General features: G+C 39.8%; 1 protein-coding gene and 1 long non-coding RNA gene across 6 annotated transcripts in view; one reads left to right on the top strand and one right to left on the bottom strand.

Moving 5' to 3' along the window:
• LOC126248999 (glycogen debranching enzyme) overlaps window positions 1–17,316 on the bottom strand; it is a 220,039-nt gene that overhangs the window by 168,831 nt on the left and 33,892 nt on the right. The window contains exon 1 of one of the 5 annotated variants that reach the window (XM_049950578.1): window positions 967–1,116. The exons of 3 other annotated variants lie outside the window; for them this stretch is intronic. In XM_049950578.1, the coding sequence (XP_049806535.1) occupies window positions 967–1,101 (135 nt within the window). In that variant the 5' untranslated portion in view covers window positions 1,102–1,116. Of the gene's footprint in view, window positions 1–567; window positions 583–966; window positions 1,117–17,316 lie in introns of those variants that run through there. One more of the 5 variants, XM_049950581.1, reaches the window with a different exon arrangement.
• LOC126249001 (uncharacterized) overlaps window positions 1,266–17,316 on the top strand; it is a 33,548-nt gene continuing 17,497 nt past the window's right edge. Inside the window, exons 1-2 of the long non-coding RNA XR_007545583.1 lie at window positions 1,266–1,377; window positions 10,761–10,961. This is a non-coding gene — a long non-coding RNA (uncharacterized LOC126249001). The remainder of the gene's footprint in view (window positions 1,378–10,760; window positions 10,962–17,316) is intronic.

Genomic DNA, 17,316 nt, shown 5'->3' with positions numbered 1-17,316 from the left:
CCTCTCATCCAGCTTATTATAAAAATATACTTCCTGATTATGAGACACAGTGCAATAAAATGTAAATGTAGCTTCGTGCAGCTTAACCTGAAAGATTTCTTGCCAATGCTATGCAGATAAAAGAAAGTATAAATTTAGAAGAATTTTAAGGCTTGATAGAGAGAAATACATTAGTAAAACTCAAGCTAGTGTTGGCAGTTAGCCATTTAATTGTTCCCCTCCACCCCCACTCCACCCCTGCCCACCACCAACCAGTTATATGTTGATCCATAACAAAACTATACATACTAGATAACAAAGGCAATCAATGTGATGCTATGTAGCAAATGATCAGCAAAAATATTATTGGTGTCATTTGTAACATCAATAACATTTGCTGGTGCAGGTCAAGATTTTTATTTGCAGAATCTATTTGGTGTAAACAAAAATTCTGAGCTAGTTACAGTAAATTATTTAATGTTGAAAACAAAACCATTACTTTTGCAATTGTTGACTGTCAAAAGCCATTTTCGCAGAGAATAAAATTAAACAAATTTTGCTTAAAAGTTATGACAAGAAAACACAAACCTTGATATGATCTCCAGTCACACAAAAGCAAAATCCACACACTTTCAGAACAGTTTTCTATAACTAAAATAAAAGCTGTACATATGTCAACACTGTACTCGATTCATGACACACAGAGGAAAAAAAAAAAAAAAAAATAGAACTCAGAATGCCTAGCTACCTTATTGCAACTAAGGCAGCAGCACAACTGAATTTTCAGTGTTACTGTTGTTTCATAAGACTTGGGATGTGGCATTAATTCTTCTCTAGAGCTCAGTTCCTGATGTAATATAATATCTTACAACCGGCCTCCCAGAAATGAATAGAACAAGGGAGACAAAGTGAACAGTATCACTGTTACCGTGACACCTGGCATATCATGTTCCTCCAGTCACAATGAGAACCAGTTCTGGTACTTACACACTTCTTGATTTTCTTGTAACAAAATCCTTCAAGCAGGTAAACAGTTAGAAATGAAACATTATCTTGAACTTTCTTAAAAAATGTTCCCAAATACACTATTAATTTCATTATTGCTAATTTAGCATCAAACATTTCACACAAATATATTAGACACAAAGTTAAACAAAAGAGCTCAAATAATATTCCTTTGATAGTGTTATGACTGTGGTTACACAGTGAATACTATGAAAATAAAGTAACAGATCTTACACATAACTGTAAATACCCCTTATCAGTACAGATAACCCTAAATGACACTTGAAGCAGCATGAGTGTCAAGTTATTTATGAAAACTGAAATAATCAATGTAAACGTGACATAATGAAAAATACAATTAAAAATGAACTACCATAATTTACAGATGATGATGTAAGTGTTGAGGTATTTCATTTACTTAAGCCAATGTTAACATAATTTTATTTTTATTTGGATTAGTAAATGTTACATACATTTAATACAAGTCACTAATATTTTATCTGAATAGCATAGAATTAAGAAAATAAATTAACTAAGAAATACAAACCAATCTTTTAAAAGAAGATAGAATTACAAAGACACTTTCACGCGGTATTCTGCATCAGTACAGTGCAACAGAAAACAGATAGAAAAGTAATTACACAACAACCTGTACGCATGAAAATTGTAGTGGATAGGAGTAATAATATAACAACAACAAAAAAGAGAGAGACTGTTGATCCAGAAAATGGGAAAATTAGGAACTGTAGTCCACATAAAATTACCTTCTTACAAGTGACTTGTTAATAACTGTAAAGCACACCAGTACCGGTTGTTCCATGAGAAAGTTACCCAACATACACAATAAGTATACTGTCAATAAAACCTATGCAAAGTTGCCCACTTCTCCATCATAAATACAGTTATTTCAAACAAAAAACAGAATTATGAACTATGGTTCAACAAATATGGGCAGGTGAATGCTGCTGAACCATTAAAGTTTTATTAGTCAAAGCCCTGATGAAGGTAATTTACTTGGTACCCTTCTCCAATAAACAACCCATTATCCCAAATAATATGATTTTTATCAACAGTCAATCGTAATGAAACTTTCTATGTTTCACCTGCACAAAAGTTAGCCAAACATAAGTTCTGAACTTTATATTTACGATCATACAATTCTTCTTCAAGAACCCTACCCACTACAGTTTTTGAAAAATATGTTATCAAATCTATGCAATGCCTTAAGTCAAATAATTTTTCTCTATGTTAAAGAATTATTTTCTTTCATGTGTGTCAATATTTTTTATGTTTTATTTAAAAGTTAACTATGATTGTTCTTACCCTTGGAAATTATGTTGGTATCCACAATACAATCATATTAATTAAATCTACAAATATCCACTGCAGATAAAATTATTGTTCTTTTCATATAATTTATTCAACACAGATTGAGGTAAAAATATTTGCAGCTGAAATGTGGTACTAAATACTCTTTAGTTCATTACTACCAGCACAGGGACATTTGTGTGCAGAAAATCACGCACTCTCAGTAGAATTTTCAATGCTCACTAATAAGCCTCACAGTAAAATTAAAAATGAATGTTGCAGTAGCAGACCTTGAAACTGGATCTTTAGGTTTTGTGGACAGTGGCTAGTAGCAACTGACACAAAGGTTAAATTGGCCATTTGAAGCAGAAGGGGAAAGGAAGGGGGCAGAAAGAAATTCCAAGTCATTCAACTGGTGTGAACAGATGGGTGAAATGGAAGAGATCTGGATTCTACTTCCGTTCCTTTGTACAATCTAATACATCAGAAATGTGCAAAAACATAGCATTTTTATATCATTTGGACCTACTCTGTACCTAAAGACAGCTATCTTCTGAGCAATGATTCTCTTTTTTAATGCACTTTATCAGAGATTACACGGTAACATTTTTAAGCACAAACTGATATTATCAATCATCACATGCACAACATGGTAACAGCCAAGTCACACAAAAAATGCCAACATAAGTGAGTTTCATCTCTTGTAGACTAGCAGGGTGTTTTTACATGATCTGTATCTGTTTTTTTTCTGGTCTTGTTATGTCTGATCTATTGATACAGCAATCTATGTCTCCTCTTTCCCATTATCTATTCTTAGATTTGGCCCAGTCATTTAATTGAAGGATGTTTATTTAATCTCTGTCACTGAACATCCTTTTCCAATAGCCACCATGCAATACAAGCTGACAGTGTCTGTTTTACATGAATAAAATATTTCAACAATCCTATGTTCCACATTTCTTCATGTTTCGACACTCCCTGAAATTCTTTCCCTACTTTCCAATATATTTTTGCTTTTAATTGTACACCACCTGATCTGAAAAAAAACCTTGCGTTGAGAAGTTTGCAATTAGCTGTGTAGTTTTTCTGGGAACATATCATAATGCACTGTAGGTAAGTTTAAAAGCATCTTTCTGACATCATCTTTGGAATTTCTAACTTTGGCTTCCATCACTTGCCATTGCCTAGGAATTTTTGCACTCTTTGTTGACTGACATTACTTATCCTATTTTCCTGTAATCCAGTTTCCTTTTCGAACATCTAAATTGTCTCAGTTTTTCTACAGTCTTAACCTAGAAAGTTAGACATAATTTAAAATCAGAGGAAACTGGATTTTTGTCTGGTGTGTTTGAACAATGCGCAAAAACACAGCGGCAAATTCCTAGATTGAGCATTAACTAATGTTTAGCCTTCTTGTGAATTTCAATCTTTGCACCAGATTAAAACTGAACAAAAATTTTTACTTTTCAGAGGCAATGTAGTACCTGGAAGTGACAGGAAAATATCTGATTCTAAATCTTACATTGGTATACAGATTAAAATCAGGTATATCAAAATAAACAAGTTTTTTGTTGTATCTAAAGCAAGCTTTATTAGTTGAGTATTTCTCTCTCCAAAATCCCCTATAATGTTACACATTTTCTTGGGACAGTGTACCAGCAGACAGGTTCTGTAGACAGTGCAAATTATCCTATTTTCTTTCTTAAGCATTATACAGTAACTCAGTTTGTCTAATTAGCAAACACCTTTTCTTCCTTGGGTCACACGTTGCAGTCAGTGTGGGTGTGACTGGCTTTTATTGTGTCTATTCTTAGTGCAAATCCCTACCAACTTCCCTTCAGTTAAAGTACCAGTTACTTACAAGTTCCAAGGATCATAACCATGATCTTTCACTACAGTGTGGAATGGTTCAGTTTACAATTATAAGACTTTTTCAGAGAAATATACTGCAACGTACTGAGCATTTACATGACTGTCTTTTACTTTAATATGAAACTATCTCTAATCATTTTTCATATACAATAATTTATATTTAACTTACTTTGTAATAGTAAGTGTATACCAAGAACCAGTAGGAAATTTTCATCTGTTTATAAATCACCCTCCATTGCTAGTACTGTCACCTGCCATCTGCAAGTAGTTATTGCACATTGGCATTGAACACAGGTGGTGGTAACATTGATGTGACTGGCACATGTAGAATATTCCTCAAATATGTGAAATGAAGCTACGTATACAGCATTAATGACAGAAACAAAAAATATAACACATTTATTGGTGAAGTTTTTACCTTATTTGGAAATTGTTTTCCCCCAAAAAGTAATGCAAATTACACCAAAGCCTACAAAGAAGTCACAGATTACTCAAGGAGTAAGGGTATCTAGTATGACAAAAAGGAAACTGTATCTATCAGTCACAAACTGCTCTGATGGTGATGCTACAGCTCATTACATGGAATACTGCAAAATATTCAAAACAGCAATACAAACATCAAAGAAAATGCACTGCAAGGAAAAAAAAAAGAGAGGTTCAAATGGCTCTGAGCACTATGGGACTTAACATCTGAGGTCATCAGTCCCCTAGAACTTAGAACTACTTAAACCTAATTAACCTAAGGACATCACACACATCCATGCCCGAGGTAGGATTCGAACCTGCGACCGTAGTGGTTGCGCGGTTCCAGACTGACGAGCCTAGAACCGCTCGGCCACAGCGGCCGGCAAGGAAAAAGAAAAAAAGAAAAGTCACATCAGGAAACAAAGACAATATGGTATATAGAGAAGGATGAGACCGGTAGAATCAAAGAGGAGGAGGAGGAGGAGGTAGTAGCTGTGTCTACTGTTGCAGAACTTCTTAACAGAAATTTCATAACCGTTACTTACAATATACCACATCATTTAAATAACAGTTATGAAATGTCCACTAAGAAGTTCAGTAGATTCTGCCATAGAATATCTCAGGCCAGGCATCATAAATAACTTCTGTAATATGAATATCATCATCACTGCACCAGAAGAAGCAATCTCCAACACAAAATGTTTAAAATTCAAAATAATCTAGTAGTTATGAAAAATTTCCGTAGAAATATTGGAACACGTGAGGCAATACTGACCCTCCAACTTATCTTAGAAGAAAGATTAAGGAAAGGCAAACCTACATTCCTAGCATTTGTAGACTTAGAGAAAGCATTTGACAATGTTGACTGGAATACTCTCTTTCAAATTCTGAAGGTGGCAGGGGTAAAATACAGGGAGCGAAAGGCTATTTACAATTTGTACAGAAACCAGATGGCAGTTATAAGAGTCGAGGGTCATCAAAGGGAAGCAGTGGTTGGGAAGGGAGTGAGACAGGGTTGTAGCCTCTCCCCGATGTTGTTCAATCTGTATATTGAGCAAGCAGTAAAGGAAACAAAAGAAAAATTCAGAGTAGGTATTAAAATCCATGGAGAAGAAATAAAAACTTTGAGGTTTGCTGATGACATTGTAATTCTGTCAGAGACAGCAAAGGACTTGGAAGAGCAGTTGAACGGAATGGATAGTGTCTAGAAAGGAGGATATAAGATGAACATCAACAAAAGCAAAACAAGGATAATGGAATGTAGTCGAATTAAGTTGGGTGATGCTGAAGGAATTAGATTAGGAAATAAGACACTGAAAGTAGTAAAGGAGTTCTGCTATTTGGGGAGCAAAATAACTGATGATGGTCAAAGTAGAGAGGATATAAAATGTAGACTGGCAATGGCAAGGAAAGCATTTCTGAAGAAGAGAAATTTGTTAACATCGAGTATAGATTCAAGTGTCAGGAAGTCGTTTCTGAAAGTATTTGTATGGAGTGTAGCCATGTATGGAAGTGAAACATGGACGATAAATAGTTTGGGCAAGAAGAGAATAGAAGCTTTCGAAATGTGGTGCTACAGAAGAATGCTGAAGATTAGATGGGTAGATCACATAACTAATGAGGAAGTATTGAATAGGATTGGGGAGAAGACATTTGTGGCACAACTTGACTAGAAGAAGGGATCGGTTGGTAGGACATGTTCTGAGGCATCAAGGGATCACCAGTTTAGTATTGGAGGGCACCGTGGAGGGTAAAAATCGTAGAGGGAGACCAAGAGATGAATACACTAAGCAGATTCAGAAGGATGTAGGTTGCAGTAGGTACTGGGAGATGAAGAAGCATGCACAGGATAGAGTAGCATGGATAGCTGCATCAAACCAGTCTCAGGACTGAAGACCACAACAACAACAACAACATGAAAAAACTTTACAAAATTAATTAGTATTCTTCTGAGTTAAGTAACATGTTATGTTATTTGTTGAACTGGTTATCCCTCATAGAAACATCAATTCAAATACCCTGGAGTTAGGCCTCTGTATAAGAAAAAAGGCACAGAATACAATAAAGCTGCTTCCCACTTTCGATTCTGCCAGCATTCTCAAAAATTTTTTTAATGGTAATTTACAAGTGGCTCTTATTCATCAAGACTGTCTCTATTTACTGTGAAGAGCTGCTGCTAGGAGATAAAATAAATTATGTCAAATAACAAAATCCATGAATTTGTAACCATTGTAAAAATTTAAAAAAAAAAAAAACTACATTGGCACTCATCAAAATGTGCAAAATAGTGCATCCATTCAGGTTATATTAACAGTTGCAGTAACATTACAAATGGATTCATTCCTCATACTCAAAAATATGTTCTTAACCATCAGACTATAAACAATAAATAATTTAGGAATAAAGGTAACAACTCACTGAATATCTGAGGCACTGACTTATTGATAACGCACATAAACAAGACTAAGATGTTAATTATATTCTATGATGGACTGTCCATTATCTTATTTATACACAACAAATAATATATTGTCAAAGTCACAGTGTGTATTTCTTAAGGGTTCCAATATTGAGGAGTCTGTTTACACATAAAGCAAGAATGTACATAACTCATTAGACAATAAATTGTAGGCCACTGGTATAATACATGAGCTGTCAATGGTGTTCGAGTGAACAAACCACAATATTATCTTGTGTAAATTTGAATATTATGGTGCAACAGGAAATATAGCCAAATGGTTCAAATCGAATGTCTCTGACAAGACATGAAGGGAGTATATAAGAAATAGTACTGTATTTAGTTGTCAGTCATTATCCAATTGGGAAACAACTACATGTGGTGTCCCACAAAGTTCCAGTTTAGGGTCTTTATCTTTTGTTTATTAATGACATTTATCACCGAAACATTATGATACACCAGGTTTGTTTTATATGGAGATGGTACAGACATTGCAGTAAATAGTAACTAAGGTATGCAGCATGTTACACAATTCCTTTTACAGGTTTCTGGCTGTTGTAGAGGAGACTTCATAGGTAAGGTTTGGAGCACTGATAATTAGGTTCTCTTCTACAAGACAAAGGATGTCCTCTTAAAAGTCCTGCATCTCCATGGAGCACCACAGTAGATCCTTAAAGTTGGGAATGTGCCAATGTCTCATGGGAATTATTGTTGTGGGGCTAAAATGGTATGTGATGTCATAATTGTGAACTTCAAACTTGTCAAATAGTACATTTCAGGACTTCAACGCCTTATTAAAACTTTATCCACTAAGTTTCCTCTACAACTGCAATAGGAATAGTGAAACACTTTATAGATTTAAAAACAGCAGTTAATGAAATTTTTGTTTAAATTACTAAATGGTTTATGGCCAATTATTCAATATGTCTCTAAACTCCAAAAGGAAGTTACATGCAATTCAGAGCTTGTAAGAGGTTTCCTCCTAACATATACCTAAAATGTGATGACAAGCAGAGAGAAAAGATTGACAGTATTTAATTCTTGGGACAACAACTTGATGATGAATTCAGTTGGGAGGAACATACCACAGAATTGCTGAAGGACCTAAATAAATCTTTACTTCCACTGTGGTTGTTCTTAGAAATAGGTGATATAAAAATAAAAAAAAAGCTGGCCCATTTTAATTCCGTAATTCCATACAGCACAATTTATTTATTTATTTATTTTGGAGGGGGGGGGGGGTAACTCATCAAGCCAAGGTTTTGTGAGTGCAGACATCTGCATCATCAGTTATTTGTATGGGAATTCAGACTGTACTGCAGAGGCTTGTTCAAGAAAGTGGAGTTACTAACTACAGATTTTAAATACATGTATTCCTTATTCAAATTTGCCGTAAATAGTATGTCTGTTTTCAAACCAACAGCTCAGTTCATGGAATCAATTCTAGAAATAAGAATAATCTTCACAAAGATTTACATTAAAGTCACTTTGTTTCAGAAAGGTGTCCATTACTTAGAAACTTACATTTTCAATTACTTGAAAGCAGCAATTAAAGTTTAGTTACTAATAAAGTTCAGTTTTAGAGAAGCCTGGTCCGCCACTGTAGCTAAGTAATCTGGTGGCCGGCTACCATGTGGAGGACCTGGATTTGATTCCCAGTACTGCCATACAAACAGTAGTGCTACTAGAAGAAGGAGTAGCATCTACAATGTCTAGAAAGTCTTGTAGAGGCCTGTGGTGTGCTCACCTAATGCCTCTCCAACTCGCATCCAAATGTTGTCATGTGATGCTGGATGACAAGATGTCTTTTTCAGGGGAGCCTAAAAGATTCATTGCTGGGCAGCTCCACCTGTTCAACTGATTAATTTCTTAGCAGAATAAACTGATGTATATATTATTAATAATATGAGTGTAATGTAAAATTTGACTATATCTGCACTGCAGTTATGTGGCCACTGTAAATAACTGCTGTTGAGTCACTGTGCCAGCACAATGCAGTCACCTGGAACAATGTAACTGTATGGGGGGAGGGGGGGGGGGGAGAGATGCGGGGAGGGGGAGGGGGAGGGGGAGGAGAGGGAGAGAGTGTGAGAGTACGAGAGTGCGAGTGTGCGAGCACGTGAGTAAGCACTCCATAGCTCCGACAAAGGATTCATCTGAAAGCTAGCAAAGTTCCTAATCTTGTTTACATTCCTTTTGACAACCCAATCCATCTATTATTTACTGACTTGTTACATTTATCCTATTATGTATAAAAATATGTTTCAGATTTTTGTCTTATTTCACATCCATGATGACCATTTCATTTAGGAACTGTGGAAGAAACATTAGTATATCTTCTTATATGTCATGTTCTTTTGACAAGTCATAGAAAATATAGTTTACCAACATTTTCTCATTTAAATTTCATGTTAACTAATTGAAAAAAAAACACCATATTCTGTGGAGACTATAAACTATGAGACAACATTGTTCCCCAGTGCTTACATTCAGTAGATGAAATGTGTAGTAATATTGACAAAGACATAGAAAAGGAAAAGTGATACACTATGTGCTTCAGAACTAATAGTTGCTTTGTCTGGGAGGTTGGGGAAGGTATACCTTTCAAGGTATAGGTTGGGGAAGGTTAAAAAAGGAAGGACAGAACACTCAGACCTAAGGATGACGGAGACCCCTCTGTAGTAAAGGGCAAGGGTAGATAAAGATGAACTGGGAGGCATCAGAGAGAGTACACGAGAGAAGGTAGTTTGCTAGTTTTTCACTTTTGTGTGTGTCTATTGGAGGTACTACATATTTGAGCTCCTGCAGCTAAGTTCTGCCAGCAATTCTGTCTCATAATTTATTAGTTTTCTCAACTGAAATTTCTTTTTATATCCATTCTGTGGAGGGACACTTTTGAAATACTAATTGAAACTAAATATTTTTTTATAAATGTGTTATTGCACTTGCATACATAATCTGTTACAGGATTTTCAAGGAGGAGTTAACCAGTAGAACTGATTGGTAATTTTGTAAGTGAAGATGTACAAATCTTGAATTGTGTTTATTTGAGTCAGTAAATTAGCATCAACTTGATATTACAGTTACAGTCCAATTTGTTATTCTTATCAGATCTAATCATGAGTCATAACATCCTTATGCAAAGAAAATTCACATAACAAATATCTCTGAAGAATATCTGTACATCAGGTTAGAAATAATAACTTAAGATTTTTTCCAGCCATCAGTAAAAATAATTTCTGAACACAGTGACCATCTTATAAGAAAACTTTGTCAATAAAGTTTTGTGGAAATGACTGCATTGATTTGTCACTTGTGACACAATACTTGACACAAATGAAGCACATGGTGCACACTTGGTAAGAATTACAAGAAAGTGTTTCAATCACTATGTAACACATTTTAATACATACATGCACAAACACTTTGGCAGGCATTAAACCTGGTCAAAATGGTCTTTGAATATCACAATGTATTTCATTTAATATTTCAATGATCTTTCAATGAACAGCTCAAGCCTGTTCAGAAACACGGCCACAATAATATGTGCAAACATGTTTTTCATTGGCACTATTTTTTTGTGATAATGATTAAAATAAGAACCCTGCCATGGGTAAAGCAAGAGGCCATAGAAGCAGGTTGGACCAGAGCTGACTAAATGCTTTTATATCAGGTGTGGCCTGCTGATACAACAAGAACTGCTACTACAATGCAAGGCAATTACCACATTTGCAAGCTAGGGGAGGGATCAACATCATAATAACAACACAGCAGAAAGACAGAACCACTGTGGTGTGGAGGCCCGAATACTTCATGCCCGAGCCAAACGCTCTGTTGGTGCTGGATGATGGGAACCGATGCCTTGGCAAAACAGGTACGCATGAAGCTCATATAAATGTCCTTCATTTTTAGATATATGGATGCAGTCTGGCAACCACAAGCCTTGAGGAAGGTTCAAACCAGTCTATGAGTTGACACGAATCTAAAAGTGGCCACCACACAACTTGGCCTCCACTAACAGTAGGCTTATTACTGGCTCTGAGTCTGATGTTGTGGAGTTAATGCCTTCCAGCTGGTCGGTCACCTCCAAACCAACTTCCAGTCCCTGTCTGCCTCCTGCCTTGGAAGGCCCCTGTTCAAGACTGGGATGGTGCAGCCAACTAACCACCTCTGCTTGCGTGGGCATTCTGTCACTGTCTGTCTCTGCTTGCAAGGGCGGGCACTACTGCTGAGGGCTGTCTTCCTCTACATGGTCTATAATAGGATTCTGTGCCTACTGCTGCATCCTGCCCTGAGCTGTATCCAGTCGGCACACACACACAGTCCAGCTGACATGTGCACCTCACGTTTATGCTGAGTCACTGGCATCACTGCTCCTCTAGGCGAGCAACAAAGGCAGCTGCTGGAAACTGCAGCCAGCCTGCTTAGCTCAGTGCCTCCACACCCACTGTGTACAGAAGCACCTCTGGAGGGCAGTGCCACCACAAATATTTGTTATGATTGTTGCACTGTGTTCACTAATAAAATGTATGTTTAATCAATAATGTTTTCATGTTGATATTCCAGAAAGCTACCAGGCCTCCACCCACTGCTCCACTACCACCCTGTTTGGCGTGGTGAACTATTGGCTCCTGATACTAACAAACCAGTTCACCACCTAACGTAGTGCAATCCACAACCCCCCCCCCCCCCGCCCCCCCCCCCCCCGCCCTTACAGCAAAAACATTTTCAGCTGCTCAAATTGGACACCAAAAGTATTATTAGTGTAATGTCATTATTTACTAGAGAACTGAAGAATGTTTTGTCAATACATAGGTGACCTAACTGTGAGCATTTAGCACGTGTTTCATGTCATGTGATAAGACATCAATAGATTTGACAGATGTCAGGATATTCAACATGTTTGACATTTAGCTTGTTACAGAGACTGTTTCATTTATGTGATGTATTCCTGGACAGTACATCACTCAGTATACTTGTTACACCGTTGAGTCCACTCATAAGGCAGAGTACATGGTAGAATGAAGGGTATAAGAAGCAATTACAAATGACTGCCACATGAATATGCCACCACATCAGAGTAGGAATCTTTCTGGGAAGATTAACAATGTTAAACAAAGCAAAATATCCAAAGCTTTTATTTGATGCAGTAACAACAGTATCCACCACAGCTGCAGTTGTTGCCTGTGTATAAGTGATCACAAAATCTTCATTACACAGAAACATGCTCTACGGAAAGTATCTTGTGTCCATTCTGAACATCATGTAGGTAGTTCATCACCAACTTTGAGTCCATACAGAACCATTGTGCAAAGTGAAATCAGTCACAATGCCATTGGTTTTTTATTATTCTTACAGAACCAGACTTCAGCTATAAATAGCCATCTCAAGGAATTTGAGTAATTTATAATCCAACAACTTCCAGCAGTTCATGTCACCATATGACTTTACTGGTGTACAGGCAGGAGAAAACTGCCAGTCAGTCAGTTTCATTACTCTCGTCTTTCTTTGATTTACTCTCAGTCCATATTCTGTACTCAGTAGTCTGTTCATGCCATTCAGCAGATCCTGTAATTCATCTTCACTTTCACTAAGGATAACAATGTCATCAGCAAATCTTATCATTGATATTATTTCACCTTGTATTTTAATTCCAGTCAGTGCTTCTTTGATGTAGTGATTGAACAATAGGGACCAAAGACTACATCCCTGTCTTACATCCATTTTAATCAGAGCACTCTGTTCTTGGTCCTCCACCCTTATTAGTCCTCCTTGGATCTTGTACATATTGTATATTACCTGTCTCCCCCTGTAACTTACCCCTATTGTCCTCAGAATTTTGAATGTCTGGCACCATTTGAAATTGTCAACAAATCCTATGAATGTATCTTGATTTCTCCTCAGTCTTGCACCATTATTAATGGAAATGGCAGAACTTCCTCTCTGGCGACTTTACCTTTTCTAAAGCCAAACTGATCATTATCTACCACATCATCAGTTTTCTTTTCCATTCCTCTGTTTATTATCCTTGTCAGCAACTTGGATGCATGAACCGTTAAGCTGATCTTGTGATAATTCTCACACTTGTCAGCTCTTACAGTCTTTGGAATCATGTGGATGATATTTTTCTGGAAGTCAGATGGTATATCATACATTCTACACACCAACATGAATAGTCATTTTGTTGCCACTTCCCCCAATGATTTTAGAAATTTTGATGGAATGTTATTTATCACTTTTGCCTAATGTGATGTGAAGTCTTCCAAAGCTCTTTTAAATTCAGATTTAGTGCTGAATCTCCTTTTCCTATCAACTCCTATTTCTTCTTCTATCACACCAGACATGTTTCCCCCCCTCATAGAGGCCTTCAATGTACCCTTACCACCTATCCGCTCTCCTCTCTGCATTTAAAAGTGTAATTCCCATTGTACTCTTAATGTTACCACTCCTGCTTTTAATTTTGCCGAAGATTGTTTTGACTTTTTATATGCTGAATCAGTCCTTCTGACAATCACATCTTTTTTGATTTCTTCACATTTTTCATGCACCCATTTCACCTTAGCTTCCCTGCACTTCCAGTTTATTTCATCCCTAAGCGACTTGTATTCCTGTATTTCACTGAACATTTTTGTACTTCCTTCTTTCATCAATCAACTGAAGTATTTCTTCTCTTATCCATGGTTCCTTCGCAGGTACCTTCTTTGTACCTATGTTTCCATTTAAACTTCAGTGGCTGTCCTTTTCAGAGATGTCCATTCCTCTCCAACTGAACTGCCTACTGAACTATGCCTTATTGCAGTGTCTATAGCATCAGAAAACTTGAAGCATGTCTCTTCATACCTTAGTAATTCCATATTGCACTTCTTTGTGTACCGATTCTTCCTGACCAGTCTCTTAAACTTTAGCCTACTCTTCATCACTACTAAATTGTGGACTGAGTCTATATCTGCTCCTGGGTATGCTTTACAATCCAGTATCTGATTTCAGAATCTCTGCCTGACCTAGATGTAATCCAACTGAAATATTCCTGTCTCTCCTGGCCATTTCAAAAAATACCTCTTCCTCATGTGATTCTTGAACAGATTATTCACTGTTACTAGCTGAAATTTATTGCAAAACTCTCCTCTCTCATTCCTAGTACAAAGTCCATATTCTCCTGTGACCCTTTCTTCTACTCCTTCCCCCAAAACTGCATTCCAATCCATCACAACTATTAGATTTTCAATTCCCTCTATGTGCTGAATTACACATGCAGTGTCCTCATATACTATCTCTGTCTTCTCATCTTCAGCTTGCAATGTGGGCAGGTATACCTGAACTATTATTGTGTATGTTGGTTTACTGTCAATTCTGATGAGAACAACCCTATCAATGAAATGTTCAAAGCAACACCCTCTCTGCCCTACCTGACACGTTCTAGAGTAAGTTGTCATGAGTATGGGAGGGTGCTCACGGGGGAGGGGGGGGGGGTTTCAGTTTGCAGGGGGGAGGGAGCTCGCAGAGGGATGAGGGGTTTGCAGAGGGAGGGATCTCGCAGGGGGAGATGGAGTTCACAGGGCGTAGGGAGCTCACAGGGTGGGGAGGGGGACTCGAGAGAGGGGGGCGGGGCGCTCACGGGGGCGGGGGGTGAGCAGTGGCTCACAGGGGGGAACAGAGGTTGTGGGAGGGGGTGGCATGCAGGAGGGGGGTGGGGCTTGCAGGGAGGTGGTGGCGTGCTGTGCTGGAGGGGGGTCAGGGCTTGCAGGAAGGGGGGAGGGTGCAGGAGGGGGACAGGGCTCGTTGGGGGTAGTGGCTCATGGGAGGAGGAGAGGCGACTGCGACTCATGTGCGGAGGTGGGAGGGAGGCGGCTCGCATGGGGGGAGGCGGCTCACTGGAGGGGGGGGGGGGGCAATGCAGCTCACATGGGGGGAGAGGCAACTCGCAGTGTAACTGTGGGGAAACGTGCAGTGTGTGTGTGCAGTGGGTGTGAGGTACCATAACAAGGGACTGGTGGGGTACCGAACATGCATAGAGGGATGTTTGCATAAATGTGCACAGGGAGAGGAGCCTGGGTACGTGCAGGGAGGGAAGCCTGCATACGCACAGGTAGGGGAGCCTGCATATGCGCAGGGAGGGGAGACCGCGTACACAAGGTGAGAGTGTGGAAATAGCACATACATAAGGGGGGGGGGGGGTGTAGCATACATGCAAGAAGGTAGGAAAGAAACCGTATGTGGTGGGGGAGATACCATAATCAGAGGGTGGTTTGAGGGAGATATCCTAAGCATGGTGGGGTGAAATATCGTTCATGAGAATGAGACATCATATGCACGTGGGTGAGAAGGGAGATAATGTGCATGTGTAGATATACAGGGGTAACATATGTACACGGAGGTAGGAGAAATGACATATACACGTAGAGGTAAGGGAAATAACACATGCACATTGAGGTAGGGGAAATAATGTACACATGTTGAGGGGTTTCAGGAGGTAATTTACACATGGGGTTGTAGTGGGCAGATACTGTGCATGCAGGGGTGTGTCACACAGATATCATACATGGTGTGGCATGGTGCTCAGATATCGCATGCACAGGAGCTCTGGCCTGTAGACACTGTGCACACAGGAGCCGTGGTGAGCAGATACCGTATGCATGGAGGTGTGGCAGGCAGACACCGAACGCACAGGGCTGTGGCGGGCAGGTAGCATACATGCAGAGCTGTAGCAGCCAAGAATTGGGCACACGGTGGGCAGATACCAGTTACTCAGGGGCAGATACTAGATGCTCGGCAGCAGATACCAGATGCTCAGGGGCAGATAGTGGATGCTCGGGTGCAGATACCAGATGCATGTAGGGCAGATACCATAAGTGTAAGTGCTTGGGGGCAGGTACTGTACACATGTAGGAGGTGAGGGGTTGCAAATACCATATGTATGGGATGGGGGGCAGTTAACTGACATAGGGGATGGGGGTGGTGGAGGGCAGACACCGGGCATAAGGTGGTGGAAAGGGGGGCAGATACAAGTCATGAGGTGGCAGATACCAGATGTGAAGTGGAGAAGGATGAGAAGAGGTGTATGGTGGTGATGGGTGGTGGACATATACTGTATGTCGGGGAAGGGCATGCCCTAATAACTGATGCCCTCGGGAGCGACGGGATATAGCGTATATGCTGGGAAGGAGATATATTGTATGTGTGGGGGTAGACATAATGTACAGAAGTTGGCAGGGAGAGATAATGTATGAAATGTGGAGGGTGGCGGGGGGGGGGGGGGGGAGGGGGGGGGGAGATAATATATGCACAGGGTCTGTATGGTGGAGAGATACTGTACACATGGGGGAGGACAATGTACGCATGGGATGGGAGATGAAGTATACACCAGACTGTACATGGTGGGAGGCAGATACCATATGGAGACCAGTACGTGGGGGGGAAGGGAGGGGGGAGAGAGAACACGCTACAGGTTGGGGATGCACCATACGCGAGGGAGGGGCAGGTATCGTACTCTGGAGGTGTACATATCATACGTGATGGGGAGATGTCATATATGATGGGGAGTTACTGTACGTGATGGGGAGATACTGTACACATGGGGAGGTTACTGTACGCTGCAGGGGTGATACTGTAAGCAAGGGTGAGACATTGTACACGGGGTGAGATATACTACATATGGGTGGTGGAGATGATGTATGAGGGAGGGGGGATTGAGACACCATATGTGGGGGTGGAGATTACCATACATGGAGTAGAAATATGATGGATGAAGGAGTGGAGATGGCATACGTTGGGGAGGTGTTGTGCATGGAGGGGGATACCCTGTGCAGCTGGAAGATACCATATGTGGGGGACATGGAGCAGATACCTTACACCAGGAGGAGATACCGTAAGTAGGGGGTGCGTAGGAGGGAGGTACTGCATCCTGGTGGGAACATACACTGTGAGGGAAAGCATGAATATGGGGAGATAGGGTACACAGGGAAGAGAGGTTATATGTTGGGGATAGTGTAAGCAGAGAGAGAGAGAGAGCGTATGCATGGGGAGAGGGTACACAAGCGGGATGGATATACAGTGGGGAGAGGGTACACAAGGGGGAGGAAAGGCTACAGAGGGGAGGGCAGGCTGCAGAGGTGGAGGAGACGTTACGCATATGGGAGACGCTATGCAGGAAGGGCGAGAGGGCACACAGGAAGGGCGAGAGGGCACACAGGAAGGGCGAGAGGGCACAGTACACGAGGGATAAAGGGTAC

The sequence above is a fragment of the Schistocerca nitens genome, chromosome 3 (assembly GCF_023898315.1).
Source record: "Schistocerca nitens isolate TAMUIC-IGC-003100 chromosome 3, iqSchNite1.1, whole genome shotgun sequence".
In the NCBI taxonomy this organism is placed as follows: domain Eukaryota; kingdom Metazoa; phylum Arthropoda; class Insecta; order Orthoptera; family Acrididae; genus Schistocerca; species Schistocerca nitens.
This window is presented reverse-complemented; position numbering and strand designations above follow the sequence as displayed.